The following is a 28,000-nucleotide window of genomic DNA, read 5'->3' as shown; positions in this document are numbered from 1 at the left end:
AGCCACCTCTTTTCTGCGGTAATCCCTAAGATTCCCTTCTGGCCTCGGCGCCACTCCCATCCCCCGCCGCCACCACGCGCGGCCCCAAACAGATTACACAACGCAGCCTCCCAGCCCGCATTCCTGGACTCTTCTCCTCCCCTCCTTCATTGGTCGCTTGCGGCCTCCAGAGCCCGAGCCTGCCTTCCCTTACAGCGCGGCCGAGGCCCAGCGAAGACCGAGGCGGCGGCGCCATGTTCACGGGACAGCAGGCCCGGCGACTAGGCGACCCGGCGAATAGTGAGGGGGGACAGGGCGTGAGCGGCGGAGGGCCAAGAATAGGAAAGGATACACATTGAGACGCTGTCCCATGTCCTGGATGAGGTTGGCCGCCTGCTGGCGGTATGAGAGCTCTTTATCCGCCTCCACTCCGCAGCGGCGGCTCGGCGTGTTCTCCAGCTGTTCCCGAGTAAAGAACCAGCGAGAAGAAGCTCCACGGCCCGACGCCATGACACTTCCTCCTCCGCCCGCTCCCTCACCCACCCCCTCCCCTCCCGGCTCGCGGACTCCCCGCCAAGGCCGCGCGACCCCGCCCCACTCCGCTCGCCGTAGACCACGTACCGCCCCTTTTCACCCCCGCCTCCGCCCGTGCGCGTGCGCGGGGGCCGCCCTACCGGCTCGCCCCAGTCTTTTCCTTTCTTTTTCCTGCCCCCGGTCTCGCTCTCACGCTCGGGACCACAATGCCCCGCGCCGCTTGTCATCTGGAGGCGCCCGAAGGTGGGGGTCGGCTGGGAAGGAAAAGGTCGGCGCGATGCATGCCGGGTCTAGGACTGGCGGGGCGAAGGGTTGGGCTAGAGAGGAGCGAAGGGGCTGGCCCGATGTCGCGTGGAGAGGGAAGGCGGGCGGGCGGCTGCGCCGTGGGGCCTGGGCGTGGACTTTGAAGTCGCGGCAGGTTCTTGGGCCGGGAGTCCGGCGGCGCTTTAAGAAGAGAAAAGCTCTTCTCTGTCGCACGCGCACGGTACAGCCTCCATTTTCCTTCGGCTTCAATCTGCGCAGTCTCGTAGGCTCTCTTAGGAGTTGTCCACGACGGAAAGCCTCTGCCTACTGGCGCCTCGAGGAAGGACGCACCTGGGAGTGCAGAAGAAACAGTGGTCCAAGTTTGTGTTGGATTTGAATGCTCCCCCCCCACGTTGTCGGGCTAATTTTTGAGATTTCTGGCCAAAGGTTATCAAGTTAGAGGAGCTGAATTTTTAAGCTAGATTTCGAGGTCATGGGTAGTGTGTTTTTAAACCAAGCTATGATTTAAAACAGAAGGTTAAGGAGAAACAGATAAGAGGAACTGAATTTACTTTGATTTGTTACAGTTAAAACTGTAACACCGCACGTACCAATTGATTAACCCCTTCTGTCGTTGTGAGAGAGTACCGCGGAGCTCCGTTCTGGGAGTAGATAGGTCTCTGGCCCTGACCCAATACTTATTGTGTGTGAATAAAATCTGCCTTTTTAAAATTTTAACTATTTGCCAAAGACAAAATACAGGCAGACGTATTTCTAAAAGGCTTTTAGGTGAGTCCTTGGTTAATACTCCGGGCATTTGTCCTTGTTTTTGGGCTCCTATGCCTACTGTACTGCTGTATCTTTGCTTTGCTTGCCCTTGTTACATATTCGATATAGAGCTATTGATTTGGTTGCAGTAGGCAGTTTGGAATAGTTGTCTGCATAGCTTTATTTCTTACCTACCTTACTTACTTCCCATCTGTCCCTGCTTAGAGAAGTAATAGGATAGATTGATTTAAAGCAGCATTATAAAGGTGCTTACCCCAACACTCATTTGTGATAAAAACTCTAAACAAACTAGGAATAGAAGAGAACTTACTCAACTTGATAAAGAAAATTTATAAAAACCCTCCAGTTAGGATCATACTTAATGGTGAGAAACTAGAAACTTTCCTGCTAACAAGGATATCCCCTCTCACCACACCTTTCAACATTGTACTGGAAATCCTAGCTAATACAATAGGAAAAGTGAATGAAACATAAACAGATTGGGAAGGGAAAAAAATGAATTTGTTCAGGGATGACATAATTGTTTTTGTAGAAAATCTTCCAAGTATTAAAAATGCGAAGAGGTGCCTGGGTAGCCCCGTCCGTTAAGTGTCCAACTCCTAATATCTGCTCAGGTTTGATCTTGGGGTGGTGAGTTTGAGCCCCACATTGGGCTCTGCGCTGGGCATGGAGTGTACTTAAAATGTAGAACAGGTGATTGTGGCAAGATCTTAAGACACAAGGTTAATACACAGGAATCATTTGCTTTCTTGTATACTAGCAACGTACAATTGAAATTTGAAATTTAAAGCATAATAATTTTACAAAAAATAATACTTAGGAATGAATCTAAAATATGTACAGGATCTATGTATGGAAAACTACAAAACTCTAAGGCAATCAGAGAAGATATAAATGGACGAATATTCTGGGTTTATGGATTGGAAGACCTTATCATTTGGAATCAATTCTTCCCAACTTGATGTATAGATTCAATGCAGTCCCAAAGTTCTAGCAAGTTATTTTGTAGATATCAACAAATTGATTCTAAAGCTTATATAGAAGGGCAAAAGACCCCCAAATAGCCAGCACAATCCAAAGATGTTGGACTGACACTACCTGACTCTAAAGCTATAGTAATAAAGAGACCATATATTGGCAAAAGAATAGATAGATCAATGGAACAGAATAGAGAGCCCAGAAATAGACCCACAAAAATAGTCAAGTGATCTTTGACAAAGGAGGAAAGACAATTTAATGGAGAGAAAGGGTAGTCTTTTCAACAAGTGATGCTAGAACAACTGGATATCCATATGCAAGAAAAAAAAAGATCTAGGCACAGACCTCACACCATTCACAAAAATTAACTCTAAATGGATCATGTCCTTAGATGTAAAGTGCAAAACTATAAAGCTTCCAGCAGATGGCGCAAGAGAAAATGTAGGCAACCCTTTGTTTGGCAATTATTTTTACATACAACCCCAAAACATGATCCTTTAAGGAAAAGATTAAGTTGGATTTCATTAGAATTAAGGAACTTTGCTCTGTGAAAGACCCTGTGAAGAGAGTGAAAATACAAGAAGAAAATCTTTGCAAAACATACCTGATAAAGGACTTGTATCCAAAATATAAGTCTTAGAATTCAACAGGAAGAAAACATCCCAATTTTTAAAAATTGAAGCAAAATTAATATACAATCTTATATTAGTTTCAGGTGTAGAACATGTAGATTCAACAATTCTATACATTACTCAATGCTCACCACAATAAGTGTAGTTATCATCTGTTACCATTCAACATTATTACAATATTATTCACTATTTTCTCTATGCTGTACTTTTCATCTCAGTGGCTTATTTATTTTATAACTGAAAGTTTGTACCTTTTAATCCCCTTATATATTTCACTCATCCCTCCCACCAACCTCCCCTCTGGCAACCACCAGTGTATTCTTTGTATTTAAGAGTGTGTTTTGTTTGTTTTTAGATGCCACACATAAGCGAAATCATACTGTATTTGTCTTTCTCAGTCTATTTCACTTGGCATAATGCCCTTTATATCCATCTATGTTGTCTCAAATGGCAAGATCTCACTCTCTTTTATGGCCAAGTAATATTTGAGTGTGTGTGTGTGTGTGTGTGTGTGACATTTTCTTTATCCATTCGTCTATCAGTGGACACTTGGGTTGCTACCATGTCTTGGCTACTGTAAATAATGTTGCAATTAACATAGGGGTACATATATCTTTTCAAATTAGTGTTTTCATTTTCTTTGGGTAAATACCTGGTAGTGGAGTTACTGGATAATGTGGTATTTTTGTTTTTAACTTCTTGAGGAACCGCCATACCATTCCACAGTGGCTGCAGCAGTTTACATTCCCACCAATGCTGCATGAAGGGTTCTTTTTCTCCACATCCTCACCAACACTTGTTATTTCTTGTGTTTTGAGTTTAGCCATTCTGACAGATATGAGGTGATGTCTCATTATGGTTTTGATCTGCATTTCCCTGATGATGATGGATATTGAGCATCTTTTCATGTGTCTGTTCGCCAGCTGTATGTCTTTTTTGGAAAAATGTCTATTCAAATCCTCTGCCCATTTTTATTTTTTATTTTTCTTTTTTAAAGATTTTGTTTATTTGACAGAGGTAGAGAGCACAAGCACAGGGAGTGGAAGGCAGAGGAAGAGGGAGAAGCAGACTCCCAGCTGAGCAGGGAGCCCGATACCAGGTTTGATTCCAGAACCCTGGGATCATGAGCTGAGCCGAAGGCAGACCCTTAACCGACTGAGCCACCCAGGCGCCCTCCTCTGCCCAGTTTTAATTGGATGATGATGATTATTATTATTTGTGTTGACTTGTATAAGATCTTTATATGTTTTGGATACTAACACTTTATTGGATATATCATTTGCACATATCTTCTCTCATTCAGTAGGTTGCCATTTTGTTTTGTTGTTGGTTTCCTTCACCATGCAAAAGCTTTTTGTTTTGGTGTAGTCACAATAGTTTATTTTTACTTTTGTTTCTTCTGCCTGAGAAGACATATGTAGAAAGGTGTTGCTAAGGTCAATGTCCAAGAAATTACTGCCTATGTTTTCTTCTAGGAGTTTTATGATTTCAGATCTTTAATCCATTTTGAATTTACTTTTGTGTATGGTGTAAGCCAGTCGTGCAGTTTCACTCTTTGGCATGTAGCTGTCTAGTTTACCCAGCACCGTTTAGTGAAGAGACTTTCTTTTCCTCATTGTATATTCTTGCCTCCTTTATTATGTGTTAATTGACCATGCAAGCATGGGTTTATTTCTGGGCTCTGTATTTGGTTCCATTGATCCATGTGTCTATTTTTTATACTGTTTTGGTTATTACAGCTTTATAGTATGTCTTGAAATCTGGGATTGTGATACCTCCAGCTTTTTTCTTTCTCAAGCTTGCTTTGATTATTCGAAGTGTTTTGTGGTTTTATATAAATTGTAGTATTATTTGTTTTAATTCTTTTGAAAACACCATTGGTATTTTTGTTATCGTATCCAAGTTTGGCTGCCCGTTGCTTGAAAGGCCATTACTGAAGAGACAAATTGTGATTGCAAAGAAATTTGAGCTTTATTCAGAAAGCCAGCAACCTGAGGAGAAAGCAGACTCTTGTCCAAGCAGACTCTTGTTAATGCCGAGGTGTCTGCCTGGCCCGGGAGTTTTTAAAGGGATTTAGAGTGGGTAATCAGCAAAGGGAGTGCAGTGGCCTGCAACATTTCTTGATTACATCAAGACTTGATGATGCCAGCTATAAAAGTTATCTCAGTGCCATGGGGTCTGGTTCTTGTTTCATGATGTGTAGAAGTACTCTTCCTTCTGCAGAGGAGGGCCAGATTTACAGATACAAAAAGGAAGTTCAGTAAAATCATTTGTGTGACCTAAAAAAAGAAAAAAAAAACATTTTGCTAAAAAGTTTTTAGGCTAATCAGAAAGCCGAGTTGGCTTCAAACAGAATTTCTGGCTTCTGTGGCCTGGAAAAGTTCTGATCTTTCACTCCTCAAGGCCAGTGGTCTGCAAATCTCTGCAAAATTGGTCTTGTTAAAATCACAGGTCTTAGGTCAGCAAGTAAGGGTGTGTCAACTTAATCCTAAATTAACCCTTAGGTTAACTTAATCCTAAATTAACCCTTAGGATCAGCTGGAGTGCTGTTACATTTTTATAGGGATTGCATTAAATCTGTAGATTGCTTTGGGTAGTATGGACATTTTACCAATGTTGATTCTTCCAGTCCATCAGCATGGAATATCTTTCCGTTTGTGTGTGTCATGTTTCAGAGTTTTCAGAGTACAAGTCTTTAACTTCTTGGTGAAGTTTATTCCTAGGTATTTTATTCTTTTTGGTGCAATTATAAATGGAATTGTCTTAATTTCTCTCTCTCCTACTTCATTATTAATGTACAGAACGCAACAGATTTCTGTATGTTAATTTTGTATCCTGCTCCTTTACTGAATTCATTTATCAGTTCTCATAGTTTTTTTGGTGGAATCTTTTTTTTTTTTTTAAGATTTATTTAAGATGGGGGAGAGAGACAGTGTGAGTGGGGAGGGGGGTAGAGGAAGAGGGAGAAAGAGGAAGCAAGCCTCCCGCTGAGTGTAGAGCCAGACTAGGGGCTCTATCTCTCCACCATGTGATCATGACCTAAGCCCAAATCAGGAGTTGGACACTTAATCAGTTGAGCCATCTGGGTGCCCCTTGGTGGAGTCTTTAGGGTTTTCTATATATAGTATCAGCAAATAGTGACAGTTTTACTTCTTCCTTACCAATTTGCATGCCTTTTACTTTTTGTTGTCTGAGCTGTGGCTAGGACTTCCACTACAGTGTTGAATAGGAGTGGTGAGAGTGGATGCCCTTGTCTTGTTCCTGACCTTAGAGGAAACGCTGTCAGTTTTTCACTGTTGAGTATGGTGTTAGCTGTGGACTTTTCCTATATGGCTCTTACTGTGTTGAGGTATGTTCCCTCTAAACCCACTTTGTTGAGAGGGAAACATCCCAATTTTAAACTGGGTAAAAGATCTGAACCCACACCTCACAAGGAAGATACACAGATGGCAATTAAGCGTATTAAAAGATATTCAACATCTTACGTCATGAGGGTGTTCTTAGTTGTAGTTTATCACTGCAGTGGAAGTGGTCCTTGAATTGAGGCTTGGATGATTCGGTACCTCAATGCAACAAAACGCTGTTAAGGTATTAAAAGGAAGATGGCATCAAAGTGCTGAAAGAAAGAAAGCTGCCAACCAACAATACCTGGCAAAGTTGTCCTTCAGAATTGAAGGAGAGAGAGTTTTCCAGATAAAGAAAAGCAAAAGGAATTCATCACTACTAGATTGGCCTTACAAGAAATGTTAAAGGGACTTCTTGAAGCTGAAATAAAAGGGCACTAATTCATAACAGGAAAACATGGGAAAATGTAAATCTCACTGGTAAAGGTAAATATATAGTAACAGAATAATGTTGTGAAGGTGTTGGGTTAATCACTTATAAAGCTTGTGTGAAGGTTAAAAGACAAAAGCAATATTAACTGTAACTATAATAATTTGTTAATGGATACATAGGATAAAAAGATGTAAATTGTGACATCAAAGATGTAAAATGTGGGAACTGGGTTTAAAATTGTAAAGCTTTTGGGGCGTCTGGGTGGCACAGCGGTTGAGCATCTGCCTTCGGCTCAGGGCGTGATCCTGGCGTTATGGGATTGAGCCCCACATCAGGCTCCTCCATTATGAGCCTGCTTCTTCCTCTCCCACTCCCCCTGCTTGTGTTCCCTCTCTCGCTGGCTGTCTATCTCTGTCAAATAAATAAATAAAATCTTAAAAAAAAAAAAAGATAAATAAAATTGTAAAGCTTTAGAATGCATCCAAACTAAAGTTATCAACTTAAGATAGACTGTTATAAAAAGAAGGCAGCTTATATGTGGAATGATCACCAACATATTAAGTAGGAAAAAAAAATAGCAAGATGCCACTCTTTGGTTAAATGAACAAAGGAATCTACACATATAAGTACTTGTATAATCATCGACAGTCTTTGCAAGAATACCCAAAAGAATAGGTAAAAATGGTTCCTTCTGGGATAGGTTGAATTTGATCTTTTTGAACTCTTCTAACATATTCATGTATTGACTTTTTGAAAAAACTTAAAAATTTTAGATACCTGATAAAAGTGAGCAGTATTTTATATTTAGAAATGGAAACTTCACTTTTGTTCAATTTTGTTTGATTTGATTGGAAAAGAGCCTCAGAATCTTAACTCTTAAATTAAGCAAATACAAAGTGGGTATTTATTTTCATTAAGTTAATCTTAAGTAATTACCTGGAATATAGGTCGATGTTTTCTGGTTGGGTAATAAAAATTGGGTTGAGTCAGATCTGATTTCCTTCTTGGGGAGATCAAAAAGATGGGGGAGGGTACTGTACAAGGAAGATAAATGCTTGGATGACTGTGAGTAGATGTCCTTTGGAATCTGATGGTGGTGGGACTTTTTTTTTCCTCAGGGATATATTTTGGGGGGACGTATGTCTACTAGATAACAAAGGAGAGAAAAGGCTGAAAAAGTGATTTCCCTGAGAGAATTTTGAGATTCTGCATGAGAGCAGTGTTTTAGGGCCAGAAGGGTCATTTCAAAATTCAACTCCAGTCATGTCATCCCCTACTTAAAGACTTCATTGCTTTTTGACAGATAATATTCTTTTGCTGAACTGTGGCCCCACATGATCTTGCCACTTACTACATTTGCCAAAAATGTCTTGTTTCTCACCTCCAGCCTCAGTGGTCTTATTTCTTGGTGTGTTCTCTCTCCTGCCATAAGGTTGTCATTTATGCTGTTCCCTCTGTCTTGAATACTCTTCCCTCTCTCCTCTTCATCTCTTTACATTTACCTCTCACCTCTTGCTTCCAATCACAGCTCAAGGAACATTTCTTCTGAAAAGTCTCTTCCCAACTGTGATTAGGCCAAATTTCTTTTCATAAGCTTTTTACCCTCTATGTGCCTCTCCTTCCTAGCTCTTGTCATGGTAGCAATTTTATATCCATTTGTTACTTAACTGATACCTGTCTCCCGCACTAGATCATAAACACAATTGAGGGCAAGAACCATGGTTTTTTTTTTTTTTTACATTATCCCAGAACCTATAATGATTCTTGGCCCTAAATAAGCCCCTGATAAATACTGTCGAACACCTGTGAATGAGTAAATAAGTGGGTGAAGGCATAGCTCCTGCTCTCAAGGCAGTCCCAGTGTAATGGGAAGATAGCAGTTGCAATTCAAAATGAGAGGTGTGTTCTATTAGAGATGTCAATACAATTTTTAAAAGGGGAAGACATAGATTAATGAAATCCAGAAGCCTAGGGACCACTTTAGGTACTGAAGAATTTTGAGAGAAAGGATAATATGATCTGAAATGTAATTTGGAAATTTTCCTCTGGCAACAAGGTGGAAGATGGATTGTACCAGACTAAGCCCAGAAGCAGGGGTATATATATAAGAGTTTGTTTCACTAGTCCTGGTGAGAGATGAGAACCCGAATTTAGTTGGAAGATATGGGGAAGAAAAAAGAGATAAGTAGTGGAAGAAACAAAAGTGGTAGACTCTATTGGATTTAATGGCAGATTTAATATGTGTGAAGGAGAGAATTTAGGTGACTGGGTGATGCTATTAATCAGAGTTAGGACTGTAGGAAGTGGAATTAAATTTGTGGATAAAGTGATTGAGTTACACTTGGGGGCATATGATTCTCTAAAATAGCATAGCATTGTAGCTTTGTTTTTTTTTTTATGCCTAAGGCTCTTAGGAGTTCTTTAAACTTTGGCTTCCCTTGACTTCCACATTTTCCTGGTTTTCCTCCTACCTCACTGGGCATTACTCAGTTCCCAGTGCTGGCTCCTCCATCTGACCTCCAAGTGTTGGTAATTCTAAGAGTTAGTCCTGGGTTCTTTTGATTATGTGCTCTACTTTTTCTCCCAGTGATATAATCCAGTCTCATTTCTTTAAATACCTTTTATACACTAATGACCTCTCCCTAGCCTCTCTCCTGAACTCTCCAGACTAGTCTACCCAACTGTTTACTGGACATTTTTACTTAAATGTCTAAGAAGCATCTGAAATATAACAAGTGCAACAACAAAACTATTGATCCTCTTGCATCCCAAACCTGTTTCTCCCGTAGTCTTCCCATTATGGTAAATGGCAATAAATCTACTCAGATGCTCAACGAAAGAACAAAACAACAACAACCTGGTACTCTGTGTCTAAAATATGGATGAGTTTAATACCATCAACTACATCTCAGAGGCTAAATGTCCCCAGAATTATTGCACGGAAGAGTCATAGTTGGAAAGCCCTTCTTTATATCTAGATTAAAGAGGAATTCACTAATCTTTCCTTCTAGTGCCTGCATAGTTCCTTTTCCTTAAAAATTTTTTTGAATTTAATTTTTTGTTGAAATATAGTTGGCACACGATGTTACATTGGTTTCAGGTGTACAACACAGTGACTCAACAAGTCTATACAATTTGCTCTGCTCATCACAAGTGTAGCCACCAGCTGTCACCATGCAGCACTATTACAATACCATTGACTATATTTCCTATGCTGTGCCTTTTATTCCTGTGACCCTTTTCTCTCTTTTTTAAATTGAAGTATAGTTGGCATATGATACTATATTAGTTTCAGGTGTGCAGCATAGTGATTCAGCAATTCTATGCAAATCATGCTCACCATGATGAGTGTAGTAACCTTCTGTCACCATACAAAGTTATTACAATATTATTGCTTATAATCCCTATGCTGTACTTTTCATTCTCATGACTTACTTATTTTATATGTGGAAGTTTGTATCTCTTAATCCCCTTCACCTCTTTTTCCTATTGCCCACTCCCCTCCCGTCTGGCAATCACCAGTTTGTTTTCTGTATTTATGAGTCTGTTTCTGTGTGTGTGTATGTGTGTATGTGTGTGTGTGTGTGTGTGTGTTTTCGATTCTACATGTGAGTGAAATCATGTGGCATTTGTTTTTCTCTAACGTATTTCACTTAGCATAACACCCTCTAGGTCCATCCATGTTGTCATGAGTGGCAAGATTTCATTCTTTTTAATGGCTGAGTAATATTCTGTTCCATGGTGTGCGTGCACGTGCCTGTGTGTGTGTAATATACATAATGTATACTGTTATATATTTTATGCATATACACACAATGGAATATTATATATGTTGTATATGTAATTGAATATATAATATGTAACATATATATGTATATGTGTACACACACACATACACACAAACACACCCCACATCTTTATCCATTTATTTATCAGTGGACACTTGAATTGCTTCCACATCTCGGTCGTTGTAAATAATGCTGCAGTGAATACAGAGGTGCATATATCTTTTTGGATTACTGTTTCCATTTTCCTCAGGTAAATATGCAGAAGTGGGATTACTGGATCATACAGCATTTTTATTTTTAGTATTTTGAGGATCTTCCATACTGTTTTCTGGAGTGGCTGTACCAATTTACATTCCCACCAACAGTGCATAAGGGTTCCCTTTTCTCTACACCCTCACCAACACTCGTTATTTCTTGTCTTTTTGATTTCAGCCATTCTGACTGGTGTGGGGTGATATTTCATTTTGGTTTTGATTTGCATTTCTCTGGTAATTAATGATGTTGATCATTTGTCATTGGCCACCTGTATGTCTTTTTTTTTTTTTTTAATGTCCAGGTCTTCCGCCTACACACGCACACACACATACACATATTTTCACATATATATACAGATTCAAATTTTCAAATATGTTTATTTGAGACAGAGTAAGCGAGCGATTTGGGGAAGGAGCAGAGGGAGAGGGACAAGTAGACTCCATGCTGAGGTCAGAGCCAGTTGCGCGGCTCAGTCTCAGAACCCTGAGATCATGACTTGAGCCAAAACCCAGAGTCTGCCACTTAACTGATAGAGCTACCCAGGTGCCCCTATATCAGATTGTATTTTTGTGTGTGTGTGTTTGTTGACATAATTTCCTCTTCTTATAGTTAAATCTTTTATCCAGTTGATGTTGGAGTTATTCCTATGTATGATGTGGAAAATGAATCTAATCTTGTAGCATTATTTGTAATGGCAAATATTGGAAATTATATATAATGTCCAAATATAGGAGATTGATGGAACAAGGTATGGTACACACACACATATAGATACCTGAGAATCAACCTTGATTTCTTTCCTTCCCTTCTTTCTTCTTCCTCACATTTATCAAGTGCTGTTGGTTCTCTCTACAAACACATCTCACCATCCCCATTCTATTACTCTTGCCCAAGTCACCATTTCTTGCCTTGTCTCCCTACTACCCTTCTTTACCCCCTTAAATAATTGTCTACAGAGCTGCCAATGTTTTTCTTGTTTTAACACATAAGTCAGAACATATCACAGACCTATTTCAAAAACTCCAATGACTTCCTGTGAAACTTAATATAAAATCTAAACTCTAGCCCTATGGCGTAGTTATCTGGCTATCTTCTCAGCTTCACCTCCTACCTCTCTCCTCCTTGTTCACAAACTGCCATAAGTTCTTTCCTGCCTCAGAGGTTTTTCACTTTGCCTGGAAGGCTCTTCTCCATGGCTATTCCGTTTTACCATTTAAGTCTTAGTTTAAAGTCCTCTCTAAAGAGGCTTTATCTGGCCCCACAATTTAATGTTTTATCCCCTATCCTTCCTCTAGTCACTCTATACATTTCCCTGTTTTAATTTCTTTATAGTGTTTGTCAGTATAAGAAAAAAAATTTTTTCTCCCTCCCTCCTTCCTCCCTTCTTTCCTTCTTCCTCTGCTCCATTCCTCCTTTTTCTGTCCTCTCTCCTTTGTTTACTTGTGTTTCTTATTCCCCAGATTATAAGTGTAATCAGAGAAGGAATTTTGTGCTTCTTGTTTACTTTGGTATCCCCACTCCTACAGCCCTGGCAGATCACACAAACCCTCTGAGTATGAATATCCTTGTCTATATCTATCTCATCTGTCTTAATCTGCTTATGATATTGAATAAGGTGACCAGGTTACTTTTCATAATAAAACAGTGTTCAAATATAGAATATATGAAAAAGAACGAACATTTCCCCCAAAGAATGGGGAAGGAAAAACAATAACATATGCTTCATGTTGCCATTTTGCTCAACTTTGTTTTTCTTTTTAGGCAGATTGTAGTAGTAAGCAGAATGGTGGGTGGGTAAAGTCCTAGAAAGCAATAGGAGGAGCAGGAAAGAGAGGAAGTACTGAACTAAATAAAGTGAAAATAATGGGATGGGTGTAGTTTAGCAAAAGTTAGATCACCTCAAATTACATGCCAATACTCAACTCTTGGTTTTCTGGATTAATAGGATGGAAAAGAGCTATGAATGAATCCAAAGCAAGAGGGTCATTTTGAAAAATTATATTTGGTTTTAGAATTCAGCCAGACGTACATGAACCACAGATGTTCATCACCCCTCCCAGGACCAAGTTCGTTTTCCGCAGCCCAGATGTGACAACCATAAATGAAGTAAGTAGAACAAAGCTACCCTGGTATTGCCTTGCTCAGTCTCCATAACTAGCTTTACACATTTTGCTCAGTATTTTAAATTAAAAGAGCTTCTGGTAAAAATAAATTATAGACTGGAACTTTTCTCCAGAATAGGTTAAGTTCTCATTCAGTCTGAAACCCCTGTTCTTGTAGTTTTGCCCCTTGGTCTATTTCCCACCCTCCAACTAGGCTTGTCCATCCTTAGAGACTCAGTCCAAGTTCTGTGAAGATCTGTCCAACTTTGAATCCAGATGAATTTTTCTTACTGAAACGTCTGTGCCTCCTACTGTATTGCTTAGTAATTATTCCATGAACATGTGTCTTGCCTCTTTAATGGGACTATAATAAGCTCTCTAGAGGTTATAGAATATGTATATCCTTATTTTTTTGGATTGTAAAGCATTCCCAGCCCAGTTGTGGACTAATGGAGGGTGTTAAAAGTGAATGAAAATAGGTTATTTGGGCCCTATTCACATATACTTGCTCAAAGTGGAGAACCTACCTCAGCCCTCCAGGATGAGTCTGGTGTTGTCTTTCTACATATAAATCATTAATGACATTTTGCTTTTTATTTCTGACATTAATTTAAAAAGTGCTGGGAAGATCATTTTTGATTTACACATGAAATAATGTGCTGTTTTTCAGAATGAAAACATTCTGTGAGTCATTTTTGTTATGAATAATTTAGAACATTTGTAGATAATTCTATTTCTGGGTAAAATAGTTCAAAATAAGATTTTAGTAATGCATGTGTGATACATATTTAAAAACAAAAATAAAATATCTTCTTGAATGTTTGCCCTTGTAGTAAATTCAGTCATTCAAATTGTTTTCTCTCAAGGCCCAAAAATGCTAGGGCATTGCCAGCTTTGAGTTTATCCTGCAAAAGAAAAGAAAGGTTTTATTTTAAAGTATTATTTAATGGTTATTTCAAAATAATTTACTGAGTGTCTTTATCAGGTTTTTAAAAGATGAATTTCCCAATGTGAGGGGAAAATATTAGCAGGTTAAACTACGAATCTCTTTTTTAAAGATTTTATTTATTTATTCGACAGAGATAGAGACAGCCAGCGAGAGAGGGAACACAAGCAGGGGGAGTGGGAGAGGAAGAAGCAGGCTCATAGTGGAAGAGCCTGATGTGGGGCTTGATCCCAGAACGCCGGGATCACGCCCTGAGCCGAAGGCAGACGCTTAACCGCTGTGCCACCCAGGCGCCCCTAAACCACGAATCTCTTGACCCCTGTTTTGCCCCATATTTAAAATCTAAGTTTGAAATTTGGTCATAGGAAGAAAGGAGAATTATAAGGGGGAGAGCCCTCTTAGGAAAAATGCCCTTCTTTGGAAACCTCTGTAGGACCCTCTAATGGGTTTCAAGGACTATTTAGAGACAAATACAGTGAACCCTTGAATAACACGAGTTTGAACCGCGCAGGTCCACTTACATGCAGATTTTTTCAATAAATATATTGGAAAATTCTTTGGAGATTTGTGACAATTTGAAAAAACTCACAAACTGTGTAGCCTAGAAGTACTGAAAAAAATTATAAAAAGTTAGGTATTGTAAGAATATAGTGTATAATACAAGTAAGATACAGAATATGTGTTAATCAGCTATGTTATAGTAAGGCTTTTGGTCAACAGCAGGCTATTAGTAGTTAAGTTTTTGGGGAGCCAAAGGTTATGTGTGGATTTCAATGTAGGAGTCAACGCCCCTAACTCTGTTGTTCAAAGGTCAACTTCATAGAGAACAGGTATAGGTTAGGTCTGTGGACAGGTGAGCTGGAAATGGTGTCCAGAAGTCATCCGGACATCCTCCAGTTTTTAGACATGTGTTGTCCCTTCACATGGCCCTGAATAAAAGGTAAGCTCTTTTGACACAAGAGAAGTGATAGATGAAACACCTCAGAATATGGTACAAATATGTCTATTTATAGATTTCAGATGAAAAAAGGACTGCCCAATTTTTCTTCACTTTCTTTCCAGTTATAGACTAGGTCAGCCCCACAGCAGGAACTCCTGTGAGCTGGGTCGCCTGGGTTGCTCAGTCGGTTAATCATATGCCTTCGGCTCAGGTCCTGGGATAGAGCCCTGCATCGGGCTCCCTGTTCAGTGGGGAGTCTGTGGCTTCCTCTGCCCCTCCCCTGCTCATGTGCATGTGCATGTGCTCCCACTCTGTCTCTCAAATAAATAAATAAAATCTTAAAAAAAAATCCTGTGAGTTAAGGGGTAACTTACTTGATATATGTCCAGCTTGTAAAGGGCACCATGTAGCTGAGAGTAGAAGGAAACATGTATGGGGTAGTGTAACATCTGTGGATATTAATGCGCCTCTATATATTTTAACCACTTCAGGGTTCTTATACAGCCTCGGAGAGTGGGGGATTTGAGGCGGGGACCTCTTACTCAGGGTTCTTGCCTGATACACACTTGGGTCATCCCTGTCTAAAGGAAGATTTAGAAGTGACTATTGCTGCTCTGAGAAATCTGTTTGCTTTACTTTTAAAAATAGGTTGGTACCAACTATCATTTGAAGAAGATTTGGCATGTCGGATTTGGGGTTGGGTCCATGTGCTATAATCTAATGGTTAATATTGCCTTTGGCAAATCGCCCAGCACTCAAATCTTGTTTTCCTCCTCTTCATCTACATGGTGGAATGCATCTGCCTGTCTGCCTCCCAGTGTTGCTGTGGCCGTCAAATGGGTTTCTTTCATCTAAATTTTTTTTAGTGAAATTCACCTTTATATGGCTCAAAATTCAAAGGGTTTAAAATGGATGCTTCCTTTCACTACTGCCATCCAACCAGTACATTTTCTTCCCAGAGTTATCAGTTTGTTTTCCCAGAGATACTTCATGCATAATAAGCAAATACTTATATTTAGGTATATGGACTTTTTTCATAAATGGATAGTGTATTATACACAAATAGAAGTACACTGTATGCATTGTTTTGTACCTTGCTTTTTAAACTTAAGATACTTTGGAAATTGATTTTTAATTTTTTTATGGCTATATACATTCCGTTGTATGCATATATTACTTATTTAACTATTCCCTTGTAGATTGTTTCAGTCTTTTATTATAAACAATTTTACAGTAACCTTGTACAGAATGTCATGCATTTGTGGGTATAACATTTTCCTGTAAGGATCTTTTTAAAAACTTGGACCTTAAAAGTCATAAGCACATAAAATAAATAACTAGAGGCAAAAATAGTAATAATTATTATTCTATTAAAGGTTTAATCAGGAGACTTAGGGTAATTTGGTTTCAGTTTAATTTTGGTTAAGGGAACTTGAATTCTAGTTTAGAAGAAAGTAAGGAATTATGCAAAAGGATTATGACTGAGACTTTTTTTTTTTAAAGGTTATTTACTTGAGAGAGAGAGAGAAAGAGAGAGCATGAGCAGGGGGAGGAGCAGAGGGAGAGGGAGAAGCAGACTCCCTGCTGAGCTCAGTCTCAGGACCCCTGGGTCACAACCTGAGCAGAAGGCAGACGCTTAACTGACTGAGCCACCCAGGCGCCCTATGACTGAGGCTTTTATAAAATTCGTTAAGAGTTTATATGTCCCTATGTCTTCATCTTTGGTTACCCTTGACCTCAGTTGTGATTGGCAGTGAATCCCTTAGGAAGAATTGTTTCGTGGTAGGATAGGGGTAGGATTGATGGGGGGATGACAAAGGAGAGGGGATCTGAGGGCATGGATTCTCATTTTATTTTATTTTTATTTTATTTTTTTTTATTTTAATGTTTTTTTATTATATTATGTTAGTCACCATACAGTACATCCCTGGTTTCTGATGTAAAGTTCAATGATTCATTAGTTGCGTATAACACCCAGTGCACCATGCAATACGTGCCCTCCTTACTACCCATCACCAGCCTATCCCATTCCCCCACCCCCCTCCCCTCTGAAGTCCTCAGTTTGTTTCTCATAGTCCATAGTCTCTCATGCTTCATTGCCCCTTCTGATTACCCCCCTTTCTTTATCCCTTTCTTCCCCTACCGATCTTCCTAGTTCTTATGTTCCATAGATGAGAGAAATCATATGATAATTGTCTTTCTCTGCTTGACTTATTTCACTTAGCATTATCTCCTCCAGTGCCGTCCATATTGCAGCAAATGTTGAGTAATCGTTCTTTCTGATAGCTGAGTAATATTCCATTGTATATATGGACCACAACTTCTTAATCCAGTCATCTGTTGAAGGGCATCTCAGTTCCTTCCACAATTTAGCTATTGTGGACAATGCCGCTGTGAACATTGGGGTGCATATGGCCCTTCTCTTCACTACGTCTGTATCTTTGGGGTAAATACCTAGTAGTGCAATGGCTGGGTCATAGGGTATTCAATTTTTAACTTTCTAAGGGACCTCCACACTGTTTTCCAGAGTGGCTGTACCAACTTGCATTCCCACCAACAATGTAGGAGGGATCCCCTTTCTCCACATCCTCTCCAACAATTGTTGTTTCTTGCCTTGTCAATTTTTGCCATTCTGACTGGCGTAAGGTGGTATCTTAGTGTGGTTTTGATTTGAATTTCCTTGATGGCTAATGATTTTGAACATTTTTCATGTGTCTGTTAGCCATTTGTATGCCATCATTGGAAAAGTGTCTGTTCATATCTTCTGCCCATTTTATGATTTATTTGTTTCTCGTGTATTGAGTTTGAGAAGTTCTTTGTAGATCTTGGATACCAGTCTTTTATCTGTAGCATCATTTGCAAATATATTCTCCCATTCCGTGGGCTGCCTCTTAGTTTTTTTGACTGTTTCCTTGGCTGTGCAGAAGCTTTTTATCTTGATGAAGTCCCACAAGTTCATTTTATCTTTTGTTTCTCTTGCCTTTGGAGATGTGTCATGAAAAAGGTTGCTTTGGCCGATGTCGTAGAAGTTGCTGCCTATGTTCTCCTCTAGGATTTTGATGGATTCCTGTCTCACATCGAGGTCTTTCGTCCATTTGGAGTTTATCTTTGTGTATGGTGTGAGAGAGTGGTCAAGTTTCATTCTTTTGCATGTAGCTGTCCAATTTTTCCAGCACCATTTATTGAAGAGACTGTCTTTTTCCCACCGGATGTTTTTTCCTGCTTTATCAAAGATTAGTTGCCCAAAGAGCCGAGGGTCCATTTCTGGGTTCTCTATTCTGTTCCATTGGTCTATGTGTCTGTTTTTGTGCCAGTACCATGCTGTCTTTGTGATCACAGCTTTGTAGTACAGCTCGAAATCTGGCATTGTGATGCCCCCAGCTTTGTTTTTCCTTTTCAACAGTTCCTTGGCGATTCGGGGCCTTTTCTGGTTCCATACAAATTTAAGGACTATTTGTTCCAGTTCTTTGAAAAATGTCCTCGGTATTTTGATCGGGATAGCATTGAAAGTGTAGATTGCTCTGGGTAGCATGGACATTTTAACTATGTTAATTCTTCCGATCCATGAGCATGGAATATTTTTCCATCTTTTTGTGTCTTCCTCAATGTCTTCAAGAGTGATTTATAGTTTCTAGAATATAGATCCTTTACGACTCTGGTTAAGTTAATTCCAAGGTAACGTATGGTTTTTGGTGCTATTGTAAATGGGATGGATTCCCTAATTTCTCTTTCTTTAGTCTCATTATTCGTGTATAGAAGTGCAACTGATTTCTGAGCATTGATTTTGTATCCCACCACATTACTGAATTGCTCTATAACTTCTAATAGTTTGGGTGTGGATTCTTTTGGGTTTTCCATATAGAGTATCATGTCATCTGCGAAGAGAGACATTTTGACTTCTTTGCCAATTTGGATACCTTTTATCTCTTTTTGTTGTCAGATTGCTGTTGCAAGGACTTCTAGTACTATGTTGAATAATAATGGCGAGAGTGGGCATCCTTGTCCTGTTCTTGATCTTAAGGGAAAGGCTTCCAGCTTTTCCCCGTTGAGAATGATATTTGCTGTAGGCTTTTCATAGATGGTTTTTATGAGATTGAGGAATGTACCCTCTATCCCTACACTCTGAAGGGTTTTAATCAGGAAAGGATGCTGTATTTTGTCAAATACTTTTTCTGCATCAATTGAGAGGATCATATGGTTCCTGAGTCTTTTCTTGTTGATATGATGTATCCGCTGATCGATTTGTGAATGTTGAACCACCCTTGCATCTCAGGGATGAATCCCACTTGGTCATGATGGATAATCCTTTTAATGTACTGTTGGATTCTATTAGCCAGGGTCTTTTTTTTTTTTTTTAAATAATGATTTTTTATTATATTATGTTAGTCACCATACAGTACATCCCCGGTTTTCGATGTAAGGCTCGATGATTCATTAGTTGTGTATAACACCCAGTGCACCATGCAATATGTGCCCTCCTTACTACCCATCACCGGTCTATCCCATTCCCCCACCCCCCTCCCCTCTGTAGCCCTCAGTTTGTTTCTCATAGTCCATAGTCTCTCATGTTTCATTCCCCCTTCTGATTACCCCCCCTTTCTTTATCCCTTTCTTCCCCTACTGATCATTCTAGTTCTTATGTTCCATAGATGAGAGAAATCATATGATAGTTGTCTTTCTCTGCTTGACTTATTTCACTAAGCATTATCTCCTCCAGTGCCGTCCATGTTGTAGCAAATGTTGAGAACTCGTTCTTTCTGATAGCTGAGTAATATTCCATTGTATATATGGACCACAACTTCTTAATCCAGTCATCTGTTGCAGGGCATCTCGGCTCCTTCCACGATTTAGCTATTGTGGACATTGCTGCTATGAACATTGGGGTGCATATGGCCCTTCTCTTCACTACGTCTGTATCTTTGGGGTAAATACCCAGTAGTGCAATGGCTGGATCATAGGGTAGCTCAATTTTTAACTTTTTAAGGGACCTCCACACTGTTTTACAGAGTGGCTGTACCAACTTGCATTCCCACCAACAATGTAGGAGGGATCCCCTTTCTCCACATCCTCTCCAGCAATTGTTGTTTCTTGCCTTGTCTATTTTTGCCATTCTAACTGGCGTAAGGTGGTATCTCAGTGTGGTTTTGATTTGAATTTCCTTGATGGCTAATGATTTTGAACATTTTTTCATGTGTCTGTTATCTATTAGCCAGGGTCTTGTTGAGGATTTTGGCGTCCATATTCATTAGGGAAATCGGTCTGTAATTCTCCTTTTCGAGGGGGTCTTTGCCTGGTTTGGGGATCAAGGTAATATTGGCCTCATAGAATGAGTTTGATAGCTTTCCTTCTGTTTCTATTTTTTGAAATAGCTTTAGGAGAATAGGTATTATTTCTTCTTTGAATGTTTGGTAGAATTCCCCAGGAAAACCGTCCGGGCCTGGAGTTTTGTTTTTTGGAAGGTTGTTTATCGCTGACTCAATCTCTTCATAATTAATTGGCCTGTTTAAAAAATCAATTTCTTCCTGTTTCAGTCTTGGTAGTTTATAGTTTTCCAGGAAGGCCTCCATCTCTCCCAGATTGCTTAATTTATTGGCATATAGCTGCTGATAAAAGTTTCTAATAATCCTTCCAATTTCATTGGTGTTGGTTGTGACCTCTCCTTTTTCATTCATAATTTTATTAATTTGGGTCCTTTCTCTATTCTTTTGGATATGTCTTGCCAGTGGTCTGTCAATTTTATTGATTCTCTCAAAGAACCAGCTTCTAGTCCTGTTGATCTGCTCTACTGTACTTCTAGTTTCTGCTTCATTGATTTCAGCTCTAATTTTGGTCAACTGCTTCCTCGTGTGTGGATTAGGCCTGTCCCTCTGTTGCTGTTCCAGCTTCTTGAGGTGAGAATGTAAAAACTGCATTTTAGATTTTTCTATTCTTTTGAGTGAGGCTTGGATGGCTATGTATTTCCCCCTTAGGACTGCCTTTGCAGTATCCCATAGGTTTTGGACCGTTGTGTTTTCATTCTCATTGGTCTCCATAAATTGTTTAAATTGATTTTTGATTTCCTGGTTTATCGAGTCATTGCTGAGCAGGATGGTTCTTAGTCTCCAAGTGTTTGAGTTTCTTCCAAGTTTTTCCTTGTGGTTGAGTTCTAATTTCAGAGCGTTGTGGTCTGAGAATATGCAGGGAATAATTTCAGTCTTTTGGTATTGGTTGAGACCTGTTTTGTGACCCAGAACATGGTCTATTCTTGAGAATGTTCCATGGGCATTAGAATAGAATGAGTATTCTTTGGTTCTGGGGTGTAGTGTTCTATATATATATCTATGAGGTCCAAATTGTCGAGTATGGCATTCAAAGCTCTTGTTTCTATGTCGGTTTTCTGCTCCGGTGCTCTGTCTATTGTTGATAGTGGAGTGTTGAGGTCCCCTACTATTAACGTATTTTTATCTATATGTCTCTTTATTCTGGTTAAGAGTTGGCTTGTGTATCTTGCTGCTCCCCTTGTGGGGGCATGTATATTTATAATTGTCATATCCACTTGCTGGATACATCCTTTTAGAATAATATAGTGCCCTTCTGTGTCTCTAACTATGGTCTTTAGTTTAAAATCCAATCTGTCTGATATGAGAATTGCTACCCTAGCTTTCTTTTGAGGCCATTGGCGTGAAAGATGGTATTCCATCCCTTTACTTTCAGTCTAAATGTATCTTTAGGTTCACAATGAGTCTCTTGTAGACAGCAAATGGATGGGTCATGTCTTTTTATCCAATCTGCAACCTTGTGGCGTTTTATGGGAGCATTTAGGCCATTTACATTGAGACTGATTATTGAGAGATATGATTTTAATGATGCCATGTTGCCAGTAAAGTCTTTGTTTCTATAGATTGTGACTTTCTGTTCCGTATCACTCTTGGGGCCTTTTTACTTTTATAGAACCCCCCTTAATATCTCCTGTAGGGCTGGTTTCGTGGTTACGAAATTGGTCAATGACTGGCGATTCTGCAAGGTCTTTATTTCTCCATCCATTCTGAATGACAGCCTTGCTGGATAGAGGATCCTTGGCTGCATGTTTTTCTCTGAAAGAGCTTTAAAAATGCCCCCCCCCCCAACCCTTTCTCTCATTCCAGGTCTGGGTAGACAGGTCTGACGTAATTCTGATATCTTTGCCTTGGTACGTGAGAAATTTCTTTGCCCTGGCCGCTTTCAATACTGTATCCTAGGATCTAATATTTATGAATTGCACTATGATGTGTTGTGGTGTAGGTTTGTCATGGTTGAGCTTGGGAGGGGTCCTCCCTGCCTCTTGGACACGAATGTTTGCTTCCCTTGCTAGATTAGGGAAGTTTTCAGCTACAATTTTTCAAATATCTCTTCTAGACCTCTGTTTTTCTCCACCCCCTTGGGGATGCCGATGATTCTGACATTGGAACGTTTCATTGAGTCGGTAATCTCCTGTAACCTACATTCCTGAGTGTGGATTTTTTTGAGGCCAGGTTCTATTTTAGTTTTTTCTTCTACTAACCCATCCTCCAATTCACTGATACGTTCTTCTGCCTCATTCACCCTGGCTGTCCGAGCCTCTAGTTTTGACTGCATTTGGCTCATAGAATTTTTAATTTCTGCCAGATTCGCTCTCATTTCCGCCCTTAGAGATTCTATATTCTCATTAACATTTTCGTTAATACTTTTTTCAAGTCTACACATCATCCTGACCATTGTTACTCTGAATTCCATTTCTGATAGTTTGGTTACATCCATATCCATTAGTTCTGTGGCAGAGGCCACATACTCATTGTCTTTTCTTTGCCGGGGAGGGGGGAGATTTCTCCTTCTCGTCATTCTATGAGGAGAGGTTGCGGGGTTGTCCAGAGCCCAAATTATTGACCGGTACCCAGGCCGTGTGCCCTTGTTTTATAGGGATCTTAGGGATGTGGGCTTCTTGATTTTTCAGCCTGCCTTCTGGGGGAGGGGCCTGCCGCGCTGATACTCAGGCAACCCTGTTTGGGTAGCGTCTCTGTGTCCCCTGCGAGGGGGGATGGGCACGGGCACACTGTGAGCCGGTCTTTCCAGGCTTTTGTTCTCTGGCGGCTTTCCCTGGTGGTTTGCTGTGCCTCTTCTGAGAGTCAGAGCAGCAGTGGCCGAATCTCAGCCTCTGTCTCAGAACAGAGGGATTGCGGACCGTTCTCCACTGATGTTCTGGCCACTTTAACTCTGTTTCTGTTGGTGCTGCTCAACTCTGCAGCATCCTGGGATGTGCGCCCCACACCCGGCGTCCCAGCCCTCACTTCCAGGGCCAGTGTGTCTCTGTCCTTTGTATTTCTAACACTGCCAGCCGCCCCGTGCGCTCCCGGAGCTCCCGGTCTCAGTCTGGTTCCAGTGAGCGCACCGGAGTTCCGTTTCAGTCTGGTCGCATGTGTTGCCGGCTCACAGTCTCAGTCTGCTCTCTTCTGGGTGCCGGTCCACGAGTCTGCCTGCTCCCCCGTGCAGGTGGCTACTGCTTCCCAGCACCCAAACGTGGTGGCTCCCTCCCCCTTCCGTTTATCTTCCGATATCTGTGCGCGGTTTCACGGCTCCCCGCTTCGTAGTTCAATACTCAGCGCTGGAGATGTTCATTTGTAGAGATCCAGATGTATCTTCCTGCATCTCAGGCTGATTCCGTGGATGTTCAGGCTGGTCTGGTACCTATCCAACTCGACTCGGGACCAGCTGAAAAAGGGATCCCCTACTCCTCCGCCATCTTAACTCCCACCCTGGATTCTCATTTTAAACTCATCGTGGTTCATAAGCGAAAGGGGTAGAATAGGCAGTGGCAGCATTACAGTACCTTTTAGTATATTTTACCCGCCTAAAAATCAAATGCCAAAAGAAAAAAATCCAGTTACTTGAGAGTTCTAGTTCTTTGAGTCCTTGTTAATGAAGACTTTAGTCTCAATATCCAAATAACCAGAATCATTACAGTTTTTGAGATTGGTAGATTTGTTACAGAAATGTTAAAGGAAAAAGAGACATTTTTTTGAGTCCATCTAACATACAAGGATAAATATATGATTATGATATGCTTCTTTATAGCTTTTGTTCTTGGCTTTATGAATTTAGTTGTACTAGATTGACTTTCAGCTTTTTAAAAAAATATTTAAAAAATTTAATTCCAGTGTAGTTAACATAAAGTTAGTTTCACATGTATGATGTACTGATTCAGTAGTTCTACTCAGTGCTCTCAAGATAAATGTACTCTTAATCTCCATCACCTATTTCACCCATCTCCTCACCCACCTCCCCTCTGGGAACCATCTGTTTGTTCTCTATAGTTAAGAGTCTGTTTTGTGGTTTGTCTCTTTTTTTCCCTTTGTTTTTTTGTTTTGTTTCTTAAATTTCACATATGCATGAAATCATATGGTATTTGTCTTTCTCTGACTGACTTATTTCACTTAGCATTATACTCTCTAGCTCCAATTGCGTCATTGCAAATGGCAAGATTTCATTCTTTGTTATGGCTGAGTAATATTCCATTGTGTGTATATACACCACATCTTCCTTTGCCCTTTAATAGTTCCAATCTTTCTAGTAACAATTCTAGGAATATTAAGCATACAAAGTACACTGAAACCAAAGAATTAGAGTGGGAAAACTTAGGAAGACCAGGAAGTAAAAGGCATATACCTTTGTTTCTTCATCAAATTCTTCCATGGACTCTATCAATTTCCCAGGTTCCAGCTCCCCTAGTGGAAAGGGGTAGTCAGTTCCCAAAATGACTTTATCCTGGAAAAAAATTTTTTAACTGTGACTTTATAGAGCATCAAAGAACCTTCTGTAAATATAATTATATTACAAGCACTCCTATGATAAAATAACAAATTCCTTCCAGTTAATAGAAACAAACTGATCTAAAATGTTTGATTTAATGGATTCAAAACATATTTCTCCAGCAGGTGTCGCTATTGGGTTTCTTAAATTTGCAAATCGACCCCTCCATTCTCCCTTTTTTGATGAACTGAAATGAATTTATTTTTTTTTTTTAAAGATTTATTTATTTATTTATTTGACAGAGATAGAGACAGCCAGTGAGAGAGGGAACACAAGCAGGGGGAGTGGGAGAGGAAGAAACAGGCTCATAGAGGAGGAGCCTGACGTGGGGCTCGAACCCGGAACGCCGGGATCACGCCCTGAGCCGAAGGCAGACGCTTTAACCGCTGTGCCACCCAGGCGCCCCTGAAATGAATTTATAAGAAGCAAGCATTTATTTAATAAAACATGTTGATATCTTCAGATGAAATTAAGGATCTGTATTTCTTATAATGACACATTGCAATTGATTCCATATTTTTTTTTTTTATTCGTTTTGTTTGGGGGAGAGAGAGAGAGAGAGAGAAGATGAGCAGTGGGGAGGGGCAGAGGGAGAAGCAGACACCCCGCTGAGCAGGGAGCCCAACGCAGGGCTCAATCCGAGGACCTGGGATCATGACCTGAGCTGAAGGCAGACACTTAGCTGACTGAGCCACCTAGGCGCCCCTCCCATAATTTTTTTAAAAAAGATTTTAAGTAATCCCTGCACTCAATGTGGGGCTCAAACTCATTACCCTGAGACCAAGAGTTGCATACTCCACGGACTGAGTTAGTGAGGCGCCCCTGATCCCATAAGTTTTGAAATAATACTGGAGTTGAAAAGGAAAAAAATAACAACTGGATGAAAAGTAAAGACAAACAAACAAAAACCAATCCCCAAAGAATTCTTTTCTCTATAAACTGAATAGTGGTCTTTTTTTTTTTTTTTTTAATGATGTTGCTTCGAATCTCCATTTGACACTTTGTATGACAAAGCACAAAGGCTTGTTCATCTACAAATAAATAAAGCAGCATGTCAGGCAGTATGTTAGAATCTAGGTTACCCTGGCCAACAGAAATGGTCCCTGTTCTCAGAGAACTCATAATCTAGTAAGAAAGACATTAAATCAATAATGGCAGTCTATCAAAATAAGAAAAACACATTTTAAACCAGGAATTTTACTTCTAGAAATGTGTTCCACTGATACACATGTAATGGAAATATATACAAGGAAATTAACTGCAACATTATTTGTAGTGGCAAAAGACTAGCAAACAATTTATAGCATGTCTAAAAAATAAAGAGGAATGAGGAATACTTAGATATATTGAAATGGAATAATAACTAAGTTATAAAGAGCAATGATGTTGAAGTTACATTGTAAAGAGAAAAGTCTAGGACAACATATCTGCTATGCTCATATTTCTGTTTTTAACAAGGGACCTATAGACACACAAATATACATTTGTATGTATACAGTCAATTTCAGGAATGGTACCCAAGAAACAAATAACATTAGTTGCCTCTGGAAAAGATTAGGATTTGGGGATGGAGGAGATCCCTGCCTCCCTTTTTGAAATGTAATTCACAGGGCCACCTGGGTGGCTCAGTTGGTTGGGCATCAGCCTTCAGCTCTGGTTGTGATCTCAGGGTTCTGGGATTGAGCCCCACATCTGGCTCCTTGCTCAGTGGGCGGAGTCTGCTTCTCCTCTCTCTCTGCTCCTCCCCCTGCTCATGCTCTCTCTCTCTTTCGCTCTGCACTCTCTCTCAAATAAATAAATGAGATCTTTAAAAAAAATAAATTAATATGTAGTGTATTAGTAGTTTCAGAGGTAGAGTTTAGTGATTCATCAGTTGTATATAACACCCAGTGCTCATTACATCACATGCCCTCCTTAAAGTCCATCACCTAGTTACCCCATTCCCCCAACCCCTTCCCCTCCAGCAACCCTCAGTTTGTTTAGTTAAGAGGCTCTTATGGTTTGTCTCCCTCTCTGATTTTCCCTTCCCTCCCCTATGATCCTCTGTTTTGTTTCTTAAGTTTCACATATGAGTGAAATCATAATTGTTTTTCTCTGGTTGACTTATTTCACTTAGCATAATACCCTGTAGTGTTCTGAACATTTTTGTACAAGTTTTTATGTGAGCATGTTTTCACTTTTCTTGGATATACACTTGGGAGTGGAATTGCTGGATCATATGGTAAGTCCATGTTAAATATTTTGAGGAGCTATTTTTCACAGTGGTTTCAGCATTCTTCATTCCCATCAGAAATGCACGAGGGTTCCAATTTCTCCAAATCCTCTTCAATACATGTTATTGTCTATCTTTTTGGTTAAAGCCATAATAGTAGGTATAAAATAGTATCTCTGTGGTTTTGATTTGTACTTCTCTAATGACTAATTATGTTGAACATCTTTTCATGCGTTCATTGGCCATTTTTATGTCTTTGGAGAAGTATCTATTCTGATCCTTTGTGTCTATTCAAGCCCTGTATTTTCTTTTTATAGTTGGGTTGTAATAATTTTTAAATATTTTCTGAATATTAGAGATTTATCAGATATATATTTATAAATATTTTCTTCACTCCGTGGGTTGTCTTTTCACTTTACTAGACATATATTTGAAGTACAAAAGTTTTTAATTCTGAGTCTAATTTATCTAATTTTTTTCTTTGGTTGCTTATACTTTTGGCATCACAAGGTCACAAGGTCACAAAGATTTACAACTATATTTTCTTCTAAGGGTTTGTAGTTTTGGCTCTTCCATTTAGATCCTTGATCTATTGGAGTTTATTTTTATGGAGGGTTTAAATAAGGGGTACAACTTAATTTTTTTGCATGTGAGTATCCAGTTGTTTCACTGTTATATATTCAAAAGACTATTTCCTCATTTAATTGTATTGGCACCTCTGTTCAAAATGTCTGTCCTTATGCTAGTACTACACAGTTTTGACTACTGTAGCTGTGACGAATGTTTTGAAATGGAAAGTGTGAGTCCTTCAACTTTGTCCCTCTTTTTCACATTGTTTTGGTTATTCTGGGTCCATTGCTTTTATATATGAATTTTAGGATCGGCTTGTCATTTCCTGCAAAAAAAACCAAAAGGCACGTGGATTTTTGATAGGGATTGCATTGAATCTGTAGGTCAATGTGGGGGCTATTGCCATTTAACATTATTGAGTTTTCCAATCAATGAACATGGGATGTCTTTTTTT

General features: G+C 39.7%; 2 protein-coding genes and 1 long non-coding RNA gene across 17 annotated transcripts in view; 1 reads left to right on the top strand and 2 right to left on the bottom strand.

Annotated features, from left to right (window-relative positions):
- Positions 1–755, bottom strand: part of CCNT2 (cyclin T2) — a 38,505-nt gene extending 37,750 nt beyond the window's left edge. For 2 of the 7 annotated variants that reach the window (XM_026510092.4, XM_026510095.4), the window contains exon 1: positions 332–546. In XM_026510092.4, the coding sequence (XP_026365877.1) occupies positions 332–489 (158 nt within the window). In that variant the 5' untranslated portion in view covers positions 490–546. Of the gene's footprint in view, positions 1–6; positions 301–331; positions 550–653 lie in introns of those variants that run through there. The other 5 variants (XM_057316149.1, XM_026510096.4, XM_026510094.4 and 2 more) reach the window with 5 other exon arrangements.
- Positions 165–28,000, top strand: part of LOC125281353 (uncharacterized) — a 168,848-nt gene continuing 141,012 nt past the window's right edge. The window contains exons 1-2 of one of the 4 annotated variants that reach the window (XR_008960716.1): positions 165–781; positions 12,988–13,081. This is a non-coding gene — a long non-coding RNA (uncharacterized LOC125281353). The other 3 variants (XR_007188519.2, XR_007188520.2, XR_008960715.1) reach the window with 3 other exon arrangements.
- The window catches only part of ACMSD (aminocarboxymuconate semialdehyde decarboxylase), a 71,206-nt gene continuing 56,164 nt past the window's right edge, over positions 12,959–28,000 (bottom strand). For 3 of the 6 annotated variants that reach the window (XM_057316184.1, XM_057316185.1, XM_057316190.1), the window contains one exon: positions 19,305–24,719. In XM_057316184.1, coding sequence (XP_057172167.1) covers positions 24,543–24,719 — 177 coding nt within the window. In that variant the 3' untranslated portion in view covers positions 19,305–24,542. Of the gene's footprint in view, positions 13,983–19,304; positions 24,720–28,000 lie in introns of those variants that run through there. The other 3 variants (XM_026510100.4, XM_026510102.4, XM_044388252.3) reach the window with 2 other exon arrangements.

Source organism: Ursus arctos, unplaced genomic scaffold, assembly GCF_023065955.2.
Source record: "Ursus arctos isolate Adak ecotype North America unplaced genomic scaffold, UrsArc2.0 scaffold_1, whole genome shotgun sequence".
In the NCBI taxonomy this organism is placed as follows: domain Eukaryota; kingdom Metazoa; phylum Chordata; class Mammalia; order Carnivora; family Ursidae; genus Ursus; species Ursus arctos.
The sequence above is the reverse complement of the archived record's forward strand: the minus strand, read 5'-3'. Positions and strand labels throughout refer to the sequence as shown.